Consider the following 17,509-nt stretch of genomic DNA (forward strand, 5'->3'; position numbering starts at 1 on the left):
GTGAGGTGGACTTGAAAGTGAATTAGGGAGGTAGTGCAAGTAAAAAGTTTGAGCTTTGATTTCTTTATTGCAAATTCTATGAATTTACAATTCACAGAATCATAGAGTTGGCAGGGACCCACAAGGATCATGAAGTCCAGCTCCTGGCTGTGTACAGGACACCCCAACAATCCCACCCTGTGTCTGAGATCATTCCACTGACAGTGGGGGCCAAGGTGCTCTCTGTGTCATTTGCCTGTCTCCTTCTTTGTCTGCATCATCAGTTTGTGGAGGCAAGAGGATCCCTTGTCAGCCTCTGATGAATGCCTGTTAAAAGCGACCTTGCTAAGAGTTACACTGTGAAGTTTTCACCAGAGGATTTGTCTGTCTGGGGTTGGCTTGGATTTGTTTTATTTTCCTTGAAGGATGTTTGAAATACATTCTGAATTCTTTGTTTTTAATTCTGCCTTATTAACAGTTACTGTTTTTTTTCCTGGGCTGTGCCTCACCCTGGGATGTGAATGGTCCTGGTCACCTCAGGAATCAATGGTATCAGTTGTCAGCAATGTGTGTCTTCACCATCCTGTGGTTTTGTCCAACCTACCTGGCAGTATAAATAACAATAAAATTGTCATAGTGCCCTCAGCACACCTCTTGAGCACTAGAAATCATTGACAAAGTCTGATAAAGAAAGAGAGCTTCATGAGAGCTTTTGTGATAGAATGAGTCATATTAAGAAATAAGTGAGTTAAAGAATAACTTTACCACCAATTAAAAAAAAAGGAAAGAAAAATTTAGAAAAGTCTTTACTGAGTTCCATTAAATTTAAGCATCTGGGCTTTTTTTAAAAGCAGCCTTCCATTTTCCAGGTGTAGTTTAGGATATGTAAATACTTAACTTACTAATTGTGCCCACAAATCAAAGTGAAGTGACACTAATTCCACCTGAAAAATTGCTCCCAGGGTAAATTAAAAGCTCAAAATTAGTGATTGAGCTAAGAATCTTTTAAAAGCCTGATACTAAAAATAAATATTAGTTCAGAAGGGCTGATGTAAATAGTTATTACAGTGAGAACCATGCAATATTTCACTAGATAAATCCATCTCCTTTATCTGTCTTCTTGAAAGTAAAACTACAGAACAGGAGCATGAAAAGGTATCATAATTTTTGCTGGTTTAGTTCTCACCATCTCCTGCTTTATTTTTAAATTGGCATATCCCACCATCACCTTTCTGCCCACGATGTCTCTGGGCAGGGAGCACCACTGAGGCACCACTGCCTCTCAGGGAGCTGAGACTGCCTCAGCTCTGTGCCTTACTCATGGGGGCCTGGAAAGAGGCTCTGTCTCTGAGGGCTAGCAGGTTGCATTTCTTAGAAAATTCTTACAAAAATGTAGGTGGATTAATTCCTGCTTTACCCACCCAGAGACTTCAGTGACTTTTGGCTGCTATAGCAGCCATGCTGCCTGCCAACTCTTTGAAACCCATGGATGTGATAATGGGGAAAATTATTAGCGAGTGTGACAGCAAATATGTCATTTTTGGGGAGAGGGTGGCAAAACAAAAAGAATATGTTAAAAGAAAATATCTCTGGGAAAACAAAAACAAAACAAAAACAAACAAACCACCCCCAAACACATGAAGAGAGCAAACATCTTCCTTAAAAGCAAATTGTCCAAAGTTGTCCTGTTCTCATAGAGGATGTTTTATGGCAGAAGAGGTATAATACAGGATATTATACAATGGATATTGAATTTTCACTAAAAGCTCCCAAGTGAGATATTTCTACCAGCTGCTAACGTTACACTTCCCAGAGACTTGGACAGTGTATGACACACTGAGCAGAGAAAATATTTGCATTGTATATAAAAGATGTGTTAATTTGTCTCATTTGTACTTACTCTTTCTGGATTCATAATCCAGAAACTGGTTTCTTGTCTAGACACCAGCCAAATAAACTTCAGGCAGCACCACGCCAAGTTTTCCCCCAAGGTTCAGTTCCAGCTGAATAGGACTCTGATAGCAGAGCTCAGCTGCTGCCTCAGGGCATTTCTGGTCTCCTGGGAGCGGAGTGGAACAGGCACTGAACACAAACCAACACCAGATGGGCCGCTGGTCACTCATCAAGCCCACCTACATTTTTAGACCTAATTGAAATGGGCTTCTTTAATACCTTGACAGCCCCTGGATTTACCAAATCTCGCCTTTCCTTTTTTCCATTAATGTAATTGATGATGCATGAAGGAATTGCATTTGCAAACCTTGCGCATTGCAGTATTTGTTTCAGGATGTTGTTTTTTTTCCCAGTGGTACTTGTTCTCCCAGAAAGATAGTGGTCCAGAGAAATTTAAAATGAGGGATTATTTAAAACAAGGTTCAGTCACACTCTATGGCTATTCAAACTGTGATTAACCCTGGAGTCTTCTACAGATATCATATTCTTTTATCCGTAGGAGCAAGTTCAGTTGCACAGCTCACTCCTGGAACTGCAGCTCAGCTTGGCATTAGAGTATTTTTCCAAGTCAGGAATGACACATGGGTGATCATCTTAGAAATAACAACTGTAAAACAGAGATTCTGTAAGACACACAGAGATTTATTCTTCAGTGTAGCTGTGGTCCTTTTCCAAACCGTGGCAAGTTAAACACTGGGATATGCCAGTATTTCAACAATTTCCTTAAACTAATTTGTCCATTTTTGATGGCCCCCCAGCCACTGTGAAACACTTGCTCTTTGTCTAAATTGCCATTTATAACAGCAAGAGGCGGGAGCTTTTTTAAATACTGTGCGTAACATTGAATTGGCAAATAATTCTGTTGCCACTTAGAGTGAGAGGCTTCCCTATGTCCTGGGATGTTTCTTCACTGTGGGATGAAGGCTGCTGTGACTGTAGGTGTTTATTTGTGGCTGGCTGTTCAGCTCTTGTCCTAGTCCTCAATATACAGTTGCAAATGGCAGTCAATGATGATGTTTCTTTGCATTTACTTTGTGATGTAAAAGCCTTTTAAAATGTTACTGGCATCTGCAATAATAGATGGATTAGCCCATGGAAGTGCTGATGGGCATCATGTGGCATTAGATAGGAAACAGAAAATATTTGTGGTCCCTGACCTGTCTCAGACCACTGGTGCTTGAATGATGGTGAGACTCTCCCTAAAACTTGCTGTCCGTAAAAAACTGTGGGAGATGAGGGTATTCTGGATGTCCTAAGGTCATCTTCAAGGCCTCTGGCTCGCTTGTGGGCTTTTTGGTTGTCTGGAAAGCCTGTTGTATTTTAAAATAAACAGATGTCTTTATGTATATATCTAGATAGATGAATCAGTAGATAGTTTTTTGTATCTATATCTGTGCTGAAGTTTAGGTGCCTGACTCTCAGAGGAGAATAGGTTGAGTTACCTGGTGTGCTTTAACACGGGAGAAAGCAGCTTGACCACTGCTGAGGGGCTGGAGCCTTGTTTTCTCCCAAAGGGAGATCTTGCTGTCTGGTGGCTCAGACTCCTCCCTGACCCTCACAGTGCTGCTAATCAGACTAGGAAGTGGTTCAGCATTTTATCACCTGTTTCTTGCAGCTGGTGATGATTGTTAGTGTCCGAGCACACGGTTTCTGTGGCTGGGTGAGTTTAATGGTGGGTAATAAATGAGAATCAGCTCAGGGTTCAGGGTGAGAGCAAATGGCTCCTTCCTTGCCTTGCAGAGGATTTGTGATTCATAATGAAACCAGACAGCGAGTACATTTACACACAAACCACACTTTGGGCCAACATGTCTGGTCCAGAGCAGCTAGCCCTGGCTCCTGCTGCACTCTCAACGTACACCATCAACTTCCTTCTCACAGAAGTAGTTTCAAAAATCATTATTTTTATTTTGCTTGTCATCAGAAATTTGAGGGGGGGAATGTAAAATCACATAATATAATGAATGTCCTGAAAAGGATGTGGGGTGCATGTTTTTCTGATTGTTTTCCTCACAATGAAGAAACAATCAGTAGGGGTCAGTTTGCTGGAAAGCATTCCAAAAACTTCTCAAGGAAGAGTGGAAATCTTGGGGAAATGAATGTCATGAGGAATATTGTCAGGATCTGAGCTTAAAAGATCTGATTTTTATGTGGATAACATTTTAATTCTTGGGAGTGCTGAAGGCAGGCTCTGAGTAGTTCAGCTGCCTGTGTAGGAATTCTGTGTACTTTCCTCGGAAGGATCTGATTGCAGTCCCTGCCACAGACAGGATGCAAGACTACATGGTTTTCTGATCCATTGTCATTGTTCTTGTGTTCTTATGAAGTGGTCTCCTGAGGTTAAATGAAAGATATCTTACTGGGGGACTTACTTATCCACTGGCAATGCCTTAGGCAGAAAGATGGACATGGCTGTTAGGGAGAAACTGTGAGATTCCACAGTGAGATGATTTTTTTTCTCTTTCTGTGTTGGTGCTTTGAATTGAAACCCAGTCAACACTGCAGAAATTCCCCCTGTAAAGTTAGTGTGGTTTTGGGCCAGTCCCTAATGGGTGGTAGTTCATTTAGAGAGCTGTCATTGCTGAAGATACTTTGCATTTTACAGGCAATCCAGAAAAAAGTAGGTAATTAAGCTGGACAAAATACTGAAATTCCCTCTGTGACCAGCAAACAGCTCTTTAGAAGTAAGGATTGGCTGGGCAGTGTTATGAAATGTGTGTGTTTCCTCTGCAAATAAAGGTGAAGCTATCAATAGCACTAACGGCCCTGGGAGGAGGGAAATCTTTGAGGAAAATAAGACAATTCTGGGTTGTTGGATTAGCATCAAACCAAAGCAATTACCTACAATGGCTTTTATATCCATATCTTCTGTGAATTTTAGCATATTCTCATTCCACAGTGATTTCTATTCTTAAAAATGAATTAGCATAAGGCTGCAGATGGCAGGATATAAAGAGCAGTACCCCTGCATGCACTGCCTGCATCTTAGAGCAAGTGAGTAAAAATCAGATATTTTAGATGTCCTCTTGAAGTTTCTGTGATGAGAAATAATATATTTGCATCCCTTAGAATTCAGTTTAATTTAACAAATGTTTGCCTTCCTCCAGATATCTAGAGGGAGGCAGTGTGAGACCAGGGTGAAGTCAGTGTGTTTAGAAATTCAGAAAGATGTGAACTGACCCCTGTGAAGGAAGTCAGCTGTAATACAGAGATGAAGCTGTATGTTTACCCTTCAGATTGATAATTTGCTTAGTTATTGAGTTTTATTGATTTTAAAAGGTGGCATTTTACTGATCTGCTAAAAGCACTCTTGAAGACATATGGCTTGAGTTGGAAAGGGAACAGTTTTGTGAAAAATGGTGTGGAAGGAGTTTGCTACCAAGCCCTGACACACTTTTATCTGCGAATGCACAACCACACATTGTGAATGTGATTCCTTGTCCTTCCCTGTGCGGACATCAGTGCTTTGCTCCTGTGCCTTGGTGATAACACTGAAACAAGATCTGGGGTGTCCTGCCTGTCTCTCGTTCACCCCAGAGCATTTCCTGCCCATTTGCCTGTGCTTACGTGCTTTCCTGAGCAATTTCTGGAGCACATAATCTGCAGAAATGTCTTCAGTGTTAACTCAAAGTAGGACAACTTTGGTGGGTGCCAATGATAGACATTAAAAATGAGAGGAAACTCTCATTTACTCCGTGTGTGCTACCAGATTAGATCTGTCCCGAGGCTGTTGGTGCTGTGGTAGCTGACAGCCAATTCCATCATTAAAATGCAGCTATGACCATTTTCCCTTCCAAAGAGGGAGCATGTGTTTTGCCAAACCCACTATAGATGGTACAACAGCCCCCTAAAGAACTGTAAAAATAATTAATAAGAAATCAATCAGTGCCACTGCCAGCCTGGGGAGAATGTCAGCAAAGAGCTGTGTCCCCCTCCCCATTCCCAAAGCAGAGCCATGTGGATTTCAAGGCTTTGATGCAGGTTTTCTTCACTATTCTCAGCATTTGCTTGGCTCCCAGCAGTGTAGCCATCAGGACTGGTAACTCCAAAATCCCCCAGGGCTTGAGGCCCTGGTGGAAGGCAGTGGCTGAGAGTCTCTTGCTGGCCAAGACTGCTGGCAAAAGCAGCATCCCTGTCCCAGCCTTCCCCAAATCCCTCGCTCCGTGAGGGACCAGTGAGCGAGGCTCCTGTGCCCCGGCTGCGTGTGGCGTGTTTGGGAGGAGAATGTTTGGTTCCTGCAGAGTTTCTAACTCTTTGTAAATGCATCCAGCAGATATTGAGAGCTGAGTGCAGAGGTCAGCAAGGCATTCCCACTGTGAAATAGTAATTTATTTAGGGTTTTCATTTAAAAACCAAACCTTAAGTCTGAAATATGTGGGATGAGAATATATCAGATGATCTCCCTCAGTAACTTGTCACAAATGCATGAGGAACTCTTGATTCCACTCTAAAGAAAAGGGGAAGCGCTTCCTATTGCCTTGTTTTTCTTTTCTTTTTTTCTGAGGAAACTGCTGTTGCTGGTAAATAACATGTAGCAAGGAATTTATTAGTAATACCCAGTACAAGTGTCTCCTCTCTATCCTGTTCTCTATGGCTGCAGGAAGTAGATTTTGAGACTGAGACAGTATAATTCCTATTGCATCCTAGTTAATTATTTGAAATTAAGATGTTAGTTGAGGAAGGATGCAGGATTAGTAGTGCTGTGGTAAAGAAGGATGGCAAAGCTCCTTTTAGTACGAAAACAGTCTTCCCTCTCTATCTCAAATTAGGAACCAGGAACATTGTTTCTCTTTATACCAGATACAAATGAAGCATCATTCTATTATGAGAATAACAGATTTAAAGTATTTTATTACTAGTTAAATCTAATTCATGGTACTCAATGCAGATTTTAAGGATCAAGGGATTTAGATTATCCTGCATTACCAGCTTTAGGCTGTCATTTCTTGATGTGTTTAAGTGTCTGCTGTGCTTGAAAAGGCTTTGAGGGCGAAGGTGCACATCCTGCCCCAAGGGACTTAGTGTAGTTCTTGCCACCAGCTCATGCTGCCTCTCTTGGATCAGGGAACTTGCCAGAAAAGAGACAAGATTAGTTTTCAGCCCTCAGCAGGCCCCAGATTTTGCTCTCCAGATGGTCACATAAGCTCTGTACTGGCACAAGGGAAAGTCTGGGCAATTTCTTGAGGAGACCTCGCCTTTGCTTCTGAAGGCTCCTGCGGATGTGGCTCTGTGCATGTGCCTGGAGTCATAATTGCAATGGCAAAAGAAAGAGCTCTTCAAGTAGAGGAAGGGAACAGAGCAAAATAAAGCTCCTTTGGGGTTTGTGGTTATTTAAATGATTTTTTAAGACACCTTTCTCTGGCTGTGAGCCCTGGGTATAGGAGTTTCATCCTCCTGGCAAATAGGAGTAGCCTCTTCCCAGCTGGAGAGTGACTGCAGCTCTCAGAGGGATGGCAAATGGGCAGAACATCCTGGAAAACTGCATGGAAACGGAAAAGAAAAACTACTATTTGTTAAGATGCAGACTTTCATGAGTGCTAGGAGTGATTGCTGGCTGTGTCTGTAACAGCAGCCAAGACTGGTTTAGATATATTTTAGTCGTGTCATAGCTGTGTCACTCACAATGCTGCAATGCTGCACAGCTATTGACCAGTCTCTGCACCTCTGGGATCTCATGTCTAATTCAGGATTGACCAGAATGGATACAAATCCATCCTAATTGGCTAACTAAGTTAATGAACTTTCCCTGCAACTGATTGCACAAAGGCAAACCGACCCTGTCACGCACTGAGCAGCTGGGCAGGGCTGATGTGTCCTGCTGCCCTGTGTGACCAGAAAGTTCTCAAACACTTAAGGCTGGTTAAGTCAAATGGAGGAGAAACTGCAAGAGGACAACGCTCTGACTGGGAACTTCATAACTGTGTCTATACAGGGTCAAAGTAACTAGTGGTTTTAGAAATGTAACTGTGAGCCACTCCAGCTTTTAGAAATAAGTTAGGTGCAGCTCAGGGATATGTGCATAAGTTGTTACGTTGTTATGTGATCAAGCTGCTGGAAATGATGCAGATGCAGTTTTGTCTTCTTCTTTTTTCTTTTTTTTTTTTTTTTCCCAGAATACTGTGGGAATAGTTGTAATTTCCAGACCACACATCCTTTCAGTGTATTAGCCAGTCTTCGGTTGTGATCACATATATAGGGAAGAAAAAGATGAACAGGATGAGATTATGGTGGCAGCTCCTGGCTGTACCAAGTCAACTGGCTAGCTGAGGCTGTCCTGAACAAGAGGAGCTACCTTTAGCAGCCTTTCAATTAGTATTCCTGCAGGGTTTTGTCCAATCCTGTTTTGTCAAAACATAAACTCTTAGCTCCTGGGGCTGTGATAAAATTCCAGTGTTTAGTTAAGTTTTGTGAATGAAAGGTCTCCTTTGATTTGCATTTTTCAGCTGCCAGACTTATTTGATGTCACCTGGCTGGGCAGTCTTCTAAGCGAGGAGGTGATTCAGTTTTCCCCTTTTCCTTTCCACTTGTGGTGTTAGATCTCCTCCATATCCTCCATATCCATGGTTGTTCCTTTTCCAGATGTTTAATGTTTTACTGTAAAATGACTTGTTATATCCTGTTGGCATTTTTTTTTATGCCTGCTGTGCCTTTCCCAGTAATAACCTCTAATATTACAGGGATGCAGTAAACTTACTAGTGTTTTTATTGGCAAAGAGGTTCTGATCTCTGCTGCCATAGTAGAAGCCATAAGCAGTTCTATCTAAACAAAATTCTCAGCTGTAATGCCCACTGAATCAAGGAGTCCTTCCATCAGCTTTGGTCAGGAGTCTAAATGAAACCACACTGAAAGCATTTCGCAGGAAAAGAACTCAAAGTGGAAGTAGCTGTAAAACAGAATTGGCCTTGGCTTATTTAATCCATCGCTTCTGAACACTAAGAAATGCAAAAGCAGAGTTTAAACACTGCCAAAAAAGCACGTTTTCTGGGCTCTGCTGACAAGTGCCAGCAATCTAATGCTGTCTTAGGCAGTAATCTGCATGGCTTTGTATGGCACTGCCATGGAAACCCAGCTGTACCACAGCCTCCTATTCCCTCTTCATGGAATGAACCAGATTGTGGAACTGACCCCCATGTGAATATTATTTTTTAATTGATGAGGAGAGATGGTGTCTGCTCCTCCTCAAGTGTTCTCACAGCCACAGAAGACATTCTGCTGCTATCATTTCACTGGAAAAGCTGCTCCTCAGGGCTGGATGGCTGCTGCTCTCCCACTGCAGGGTCAGTCAAGCACCAGTTCAGTCACAAGGAAAGTGATGGACTAGGAGCTGGATGCTGGAACTGCTCCTTGGGGTAACAGTTTTATTGATGATGAGGTTGCCCAAATCCCTTTAAAATAGTGCTAATGTGATCTCTGTAATTCCCACAATGAAAAGCAGAAGTAAGGGGTTTCCTCTTTTCTATTTAAATGATGTCTCTACACAGCTGTTCAAAATCTAGTCTTGTAGCATGTTGGCTCCTGCTCCAAGTAAATTTGCTGGACATCCAGAGAGATAAAACAATAACAATACAGCAGGGTTCTGTCTTTTCCACTGTACACTTAGGTAAAAAATTTTGAAGTACAGCAGAATTGAACTGAATTTCAGATGTATTGATGACAGGTGAATTGATAACTGTGAGGAACTATTTCCTTATGATTTCAGCAATAAGGAAGATAGGAAAGGCTGAATCTTTAAGTGCAGCTTCAATGGACACAATATAGGAAATTAATAAAAAAGCAGTTAAAACATTGAGTGCTGGGTTTCTGGATAGTCTTATTTTCTGTTCCAAAAGAGTGGATTTCCCAGCAATTCCCACTGAAGCAATTATTCTTGTTAGTTAAGGTGAACAAAGCAAACTTCAGGATATCCTTTGCTGGGAACATAGGGGCTAACCCTTGGAAGAATCTGGTTTCTGCAGTGAGGAAAAGGCGGGGAATTATCAGTACTGAACTCTTCCAAGCACTGCATCTTTCTTGTGTATTATTGAGTGAATTGTGAACTTGTCAGACGAGCTGTGTTCAGGCCTCGTCTGGCTTCTTAAGTGGTGTTTTTGTAACCAGGTTCTGACCCTGTCTCAGCAAATGGAACTGAGTGGTGGTGTACAACAGGCTCCTTCTCTGTGTAAATGTGTGTGTCAGCTGTGTGTGCACATACTCATCCTAAACTTGTTGTTTACATTTTGTATCAGCTTGTGCTAAGGAAAAAAACTGACACCTCATGGTGCAATGTGCTCCCTATGGAAAAAACAAGATTAGAGCTTGAATATTGATGAGTGGCATCTGCAGTGAGGGAAACACGGTCTTGAGTGTCCTGAGAAACAGAAACACGCCCTGGAAAACACAGACTGTGTCAGTAGTTAAGGCCACACCTTGAAAACACTTATTCTCTCTTTCCAACTTTTGGCTCATTCCCAAATTGTCACTCAGCCTAGAGCACTGAGTGGCACATCCTGTTGATCCTTGAGCATCTACAGGGATGGAGACTTCTCCACCTCCCCAAGAAGCTGCTTCCAATTTCTTCTTTCAATGAAGAAATTCCTCCTGAAGGTTCAGCCTGAGTCTTCCCTGGCACAGTTTGGGGCCGTTTCTTCATGTCCTGTCGCTGTTCCCTGGGAGCTGGGTTCAAACCCCATTGGCTGCCTCCTCCTGTCAAGGAGCTGTGGAGAACCAGAAAGTCCCCCCTGAGCTTCCTTTTCTCCAGGTTGAGCCCTCCCCCAGCTCCCTCAGCTGCATCTTATCATCCTTGTGCTCCAGACCCTTCCCCAGCTCTGCTGCCCTTCTCTGGGCATGCTCCAGCCCCTCAGTGCTGTTCTTGCAGTGAGGGGTCAGAACTGGATGCTGCACTCAAGGTGTGGCCTCACCCATGCTCACTGCAGGGGGACAGTGTCCCTGCTCCTCATGGCCACACTTTTCCTGTCGGGATGCCATTGGCCTCTTGGCCACCTGGGCTCATGTTCAGCCCCTGTTGACCAGCACACCCAGATCCTTTCCCACTGGGCAGCTTTCTAACCACCCTGTCCCCAGCCTGTGGCACTGCCTTGGGTTGTGACTGAAGTGCAGGACTTCTCACTTTGCCCTATTGGACAAGCACAAGAACACAACGAAGCTTCTATAAAATTCTCCGTTTTATCCTGTGGTCTCTTCTGGGAGAGCATTTCAGACCATATCCAACCCAAACTTTCATCTACCTAACTCCAATTGATTTGATGCATTCTCAAGCTTTTATTTTTTTGTTTTTTTTTTTTTTAATGCTCTGTGTTTGACGTTATCAGTGTGTGACAGCTTTGCATGACATATGGAACTGATGGTGTTTCAAAGCTCCTCACACTTGTCAGAAACTTCTTGTCTGCATGAGTCTGGAACCCAATGATCTCGTGTTTTGCACGCAGCAAAGCGCAGTAACACGATCCATCTGTTGTCTGTTGAATTAGCAATGAAGTAAAACAAAGCCCGTGTGCAGAGTGATGTAACAGAGTACCTATAATAATATCTGTGACAGGAATGGTTTTCAGGGTGATATTTTCTAAAATCAATTGTATTAATTCATCCTCCTTCAAAAGATGAATGTTTTAAATCACATTGCTGAAGTTCCTGGGGCCTTGGACTGTCCCACCATTGGGTATCAGTTTCACCTTGGTCATATCATACAATCAAGGTTGAATCATACAATTAAGGTTGAAGACCTCTAAGATCATCAGGTCCAACCACTGATCCAGCACTTCTAACTCCACCACTAATCCATGCTCATCAATGCCACAACTACAGGTTTTTGAACACCCCAGGGATGGTGATTCCACTGCTGCCCTGGGCAACTTGTTCCAGTGCTTGACCATCAATCACCACATTGTGCATGAACTGTGGCACCATTCAGATTCAATGGTTAAGTAGCATGAAAGGATCTTTGTTCTTTCTTAGCTTGAATGGTGCTGTAAGAAAAAAAAAATCACTTTAAATTGTGGCTTTAGACCTTCATAAATCCCTCCAGCATAAAGATGATCATATAAAGAGGACACTGCTGGAAGCTGGCAGACTTGTGTGGTTTCCAGATATCTCTAGTTCATCATGGGCAGGTCACTCTCCTGTGTCTTCATTTCCTTAGCCCTAAAGTAGAAAATAATGTTAAACTTTCTTTCTAAATTGTACCATGCCTCACTGTGATTAAATGTGCTGTGTTGTATGTGCTAAGTTTATGCTATTATTATAGCATAAAATCATAGGGAAAACAAAAATTAGAAGAGGAAGGCATTGCAGAAGCATGTATTTGGAGTAGAGAAGCTGGTTGAGATGTTGCAGAGTCTTTATTCACCATTGCAGGTAGATGGTAACTGGTGTCACAAGCAGCTTGAGAAACACGTGCACTTATGACTGAAAGTCCCTGGGGTAGAAATGGATCAGCCAAATCCCAGGGTTGTACTTGTACACACCCATAAAGTATCCCATCCAGGGCAAGCTGCCTGTTTAGGTGTTCTCATTGTTTGGAAATTTGTTGTTGGGAAGATGTTATCAACCTCTCAGCACACAGTTCTCAGCAGTGTCTCAGTGCATGCCAGTCCCTTGAGGCAGAGGCTGTCTGGGTTTGCCTTCCACAGAGCCACTGTCAGCACTCAATTAGATGTGTACACACGATTTGTGCTGACTCAAAGCTCAGATACCCACTAGGGTTTTTTGTTGAGCATCCTTGTGTAGAGAAAGCTATTTTCACCTGACCCTGAACCTTTCTAGCATTATTCCTGATAGGAAAAGATAAGCCCTGTGTGCTTAAAGTCAAAACCAAAAGAAGGCACCTTTTTTCAGAGGTGCCTGTGATCTGATCAACCTTCCAGGAACTGAGGAACGACAGTCCCTGTGTGTGTCTCTGTCACTGCCTCTCTTCCTTCTTGATTCTACTCTGTGGATGACCTGCTGGCAGGTGAAGCCCCTCTCTGAGATTATCTCTGGGTTGATAAATCCACTAAACAAAAGTCCACTAAAGAAAAGAGCAAGTGAGTTGGAGGCAAGTGTCTTTGGAATCACAGGGTGGAGAGCTGTCAGGTCAGAGCCTTTTCAGGGAATAGCTGTAAAAGTCAACCTGGTAAAGTTTTGTTTGGAAAGAAAGAAGAGGAAAATAAAAGTGATAGTGTCTAGTTCCAGGAGGCAGGAGCTTTTTGTGACTGCTAAATATAAAGTCTACAGTTCCTTCCTCTTCTCTCATCTCCTTTGCTTCCACTGTTGGATTTACTTTTCCCCTGGGTACACAGGCAGCTCTTGAGAGGGGAAAGTGTGTCTGAATAGCAGCTCCCTGGCCATAGTCCTGAAACAGGACTGAAACTGCAGTCCATGCAGCAGCAATAGAGGCTTTGGAGGATTTCCGTGTCTGGTGGGTGTTTGGGTGGGACGTGTAAGACTTTTTATGGTGCACATTGTTGTAATTCCAGCCATGCACAGAAAAAGCTGGGCAGAGCTGGCTGAGAAAGTGCTTGTGCACCTGTACAGGGTGGGACAGGCATCCAGAGGCAGAAATAGACACCAAGCCATCCTGTTTGGGCAATTACACTTTTCCTGCCTTCTCACCACAGGCGGCGTTTCAGTGGCTAAGCCACAAAGGGAGGAATAAAGACAAATGGGTTCTCCTTTTGAAAATACCTGTACTTAAGAGAACCTCCCTCCTTGATGGCATTCACTGTGTGTCTGTTTATTCATCCTTTGCTCACATGATAATTTACTCCTTCAGAAATGTATCTCAGCTCCACCCTGTGCTGGGACTGAGCCACTTTTGCTGGCACTGCTGGAGATCATTTACCAGGAGAAATAAGCTGTACACATCCATAATGGGATTGCCAGAGCTATACCTGCCTACAGCTGCTCCCAGTGCCATCACTGCCTTCACAGTAGCTCATCTTAAATCCCAGTGGGTTTCTAACCCTGCCCTGACTTGCACTCTACATCTCTTCAGGAGCTGTAATATTCTGGGATGTATCTAAGTGAAAATGGGAAGAGGAGCTGTTGATTGGGAAGAGCAAAGTGCAGTGCCAACCTCTGTCCCACTGCTGTCCTAATAGAAAAGATTTGTGGCTGTGGTTGAGCTGAAGCAGCAGCTGCTGTGGTGTCACTTCAGTGTTATTAATTTGGGAGTGGGTGAGTGCAAGGAACAGAAAACGCTGTGCAAGAAGGGAGAGAAGCCAAAGAGGAAGAGGCTGGCACAAGTGCCAAGCTCCTTCACTGGAATGCAGCCCTCTGCCTTATGCTCAGCCCTCTTGCCTACAGATTAAACATGTTTCTGCTGCTCCTCTCTCCAACTGAATATGCTGCAGTTTTATGTCTTCTGGATGATGTCTCTCCTTTGTAGTGTTTAGTTGTCACAGAAGCTCGTAGAACCTCCTGTTCTAGAGTAACTCAGGTTTCCATCCCACCTGGGAATGTGCCCTACTTTTGTTCACCTCTCTTCTGCCAGCCCAGGCTGGGCTTCAGGAGTCTCTGCTGTCACTGGCAGGAGTAATTGCAAAAATTGATTCATGGGAAATGCCTGTAACAGGAAAATCCTTTTGACAGACCACACAGCCATCATACTCTGCATTTATTTAAGTCAATCAATGCTCTGATGCATATTTGGGTCATAAATACTCTGATATAAATTGCATTTATTCTTGTGACAGCTGTGTTCCATTACCTGTTATTTACTTGCCTTTGTTGTCCTTTCATTTTACACCTTGTGGAGCTGTCAAGTCAGCTGCTTACCACTGACAAAGATCACAGCTCAGAGTCTTCCAAAAATAAATCCTCCAAAGGGATTTGAGCAGCAGAAGGATGTATATTGTTGGAAAGTCATTGGACAATCTTTTTTTTTTTGGTTTGTTTTATTTGAAAGAGTAGCTTTGTCCATTTTGCCCAAATTCCAGAATTATACTTTTCATTTATGATCCAGAGGTCATTGAAGCTAATAATCCCACTGATTAATGTGAGTTTTGAATCACACCCTGCGTGTCTCAAAGTTGAATTAACCATATTATTTGATATTTGAAATGGTGGGATGCTGACTTGGATGTTTCTAATTTTCCCTTGGAAGCTTTTTCAGTTTTGTGTCTTTTTACATCATAAAAATGACAGAATATGGGATTCTGAGATGAATGAGCTGTAGTGTCCTTCCAAGAAAAAGATCAAACTGCAGTGGTCACACTGGACTGGACGAGTCACAGTCATTTTCTGCTTCTCATTCCCAGTAAACAGCCACGTATCCTTTGTGCCAGGTTGTTGCACCAGCTTTGCAAGGTGCCAAGCCCTTGGTGTTAATTCAGGAAAGCACTTAATCATGGAATTGATGACTCTAAAGTGCCTAATATAAGCATGTGCTTAAGTGCCTTGTTGGAGTGGGGCCAGGGCAGATGTGCCCTTGCTGAGCAGAGATTTGTGAGCTACTGCTGGTCTAGTTTCTCTGTAAAACAGAGGTGAAAACACTGCTTGTAATTTTATTCATAGGTGTTGTTTGCACAAGGATTTTGGGATAGATGCAGGGACTGAGTTCTATCAGTAGGGTTTATGTAAACAGCAAAACTGTTCATAGCATTACTACTGAAGTATGTGTGATGTGTTGCATGTGCTGCATTCCAGGCCTTAACATTTCTCCATTATCTTCATTTATTTTACTCTAAATGTAAAAAGAGTAATCCTGTAATTTAGTTCAAATATCACAGTGCAAAATACATACACATGTGGGTCACAAAACACAGATGCAAATGGATGTGTATTATTTATAAAGCTGCTTTGACATCTTAATATTCCTAAAAAAAAAAAAAGACATTTAGTCATAGTTCAGCATTCTGCATCTTTTGAACTATCATATATCATCATCCATGAAAAATTCATTATTTGGGTCTTAACCATTTAAATTTTATATGCACATTCCACCCAAAACGGGGTGTGTGTTCTGCTATTGTCTTTTTTTTTTTTTTTAATCTATTCTATCCCCCCCACTCCATTTTATACAGTGAAAAGTAGACAGCTGGGGTTAGGCTATGCCAAAAGCCCTCCAAGACCTACCTGAAAACAAATGAGTGTCAGGACTGTGTGACTAAAGAGAGACCTCCAGGTATTCTGGTGTCCTACCCAAATCCTTCTGGATTTGCTGAATCCCAGACAGTCAGTTATAGTCAGACTTCAGGTACACACCAATAAAATCCACGTAATTGCCCTTATCCAATTCTCTAATGTGGACAGACAAATGGCAGTTGTAAATCAGCTTAAAACATGGCAATTTCTGCCAAAATGCAAATGAATAAGGAAGATGGTGTGAACGCCCCATCTCAGGTGTTCTCAGGGGGTTCACAGGCCAGATTGTTTTGAGATGGGCAGAGGAGTGAACTCTGAATTGAGGTGACTTTGCAGGAGTTACTCTCTCAAGAGCCTCATTCCTACACGACAGGAGCTCTTAGGTTAATGCTTTGGGGGTTTTGGAGGGAACAAAGGATCAACTTGGAGTCTTTCAGATGAGGACAATCCTGGCCTGTTTGGACTTTGTAGGTTAAAATTCTTTGTTCTAGTGAAGCTGTTGCTCAGTGATGGGTTTAAATAAAAGTTTAGTGATGATGAAAGGACCTAGTGAGGAGACAGGGCTGGTGTCAGTAGGATGACAGTGGTATTTACTGGTGCTCCTCATTGTTTCATAATTTCTTTTAAATAGGAAGGATGGAAGGATGAAAGAACCTCAGCCCATTTCTCTCAGGTCTCTGCTGCAAGAGCCAAGAAGGAGCCCTTGCTTGTTTTCTGTTTGCTTGAAACTCCTTCCAACCTCCACTTCACCTTCCCAGAAACATTTAAGCAGAAGTTCTTAATTTATTCTGTCCTGGTTTTGCCCATCCCCAGATCTGAGCTCAGCTGACTCTGAGGGTCTGGTGCTTTCAAGTAATACAAGTTCACTGGTCTGAAGTTTCTCTGGGGATGAAAATTCTGTTTGATTAAGGAAGCACTGACTTCAGAAAGCCTATCGGCCTGCACATCTCTGCAAGGCAGGGCTGCAGAATGTCTAATTATTTAGAACTGTTCTCTAGAGGATTTGGCTTGCAGAAAATTAGTCTTCCTGTTCTTGGTCTGATGTTTATTTAGTTTCTTTCCATTTTCTCTCCTTTGCAGTTTTTATCTGTAGTTTCATGGTCGCGGCGCCGATCTTTGGTTACCTTGGTGACCGGTTCAACAGAAAGATCATTCTCAGCTGTGGGATCTTCTTTTGGTCAGCTGTCACTTTTTCAAGCTCCTTCATCACTGAACAGGTAAGAGCTTTGCAAAGATGCTTTGCAGGGTGTCCTGAAAAGATGGACAATATATTCCTAAATAACTCCCCATTGCAGTGTGCTCAAGGGAAATGTATCCCTCTCGTGTGTATTTAACATTTAGCCTGTTGTATTATCTGACCTTTTGTGGGAGAAGTGTGCTCTGTGTAACTGTGTTTGCTTAACTGTGAAAGCTGTCACCCTTTGATCGTGCATATTCATAAAAAGGAACAGATGAAGCACATCTAAGCAAGAGTTTCTGTTGACATAAGGGCTTTGTTTTGAGGGAGATCCTAAAGAA

General features: G+C 42.6%; 1 protein-coding gene across 8 annotated transcripts in view; it reads left to right on the forward strand.

Moving 5' to 3' along the window:
* Window positions 1-17,509, forward strand: part of LOC110482089 (sphingosine-1-phosphate transporter SPNS2) — a 133,622-nt gene that overhangs the window by 44,932 nt on the left and 71,181 nt on the right. For all 8 annotated transcript variants that reach the window (XM_085557567.1, XM_085557566.1, XM_085557563.1 and 5 more), the window contains exon 3: window positions 17,072-17,208. In XM_085557567.1, the coding sequence (XP_085413693.1) occupies window positions 17,072-17,208 (137 nt within the window). The remainder of the gene's footprint in view (window positions 1-17,071; window positions 17,209-17,509) is intronic.

The sequence above is a fragment of the Lonchura striata genome, chromosome 19 (genome assembly GCF_050655825.1).
Source record: "Lonchura striata isolate lonStrDom1 chromosome 19, ASM5065582v1, whole genome shotgun sequence".
Lineage (NCBI taxonomy): Eukaryota > Metazoa > Chordata > Aves > Passeriformes > Estrildidae > Lonchura > Lonchura striata.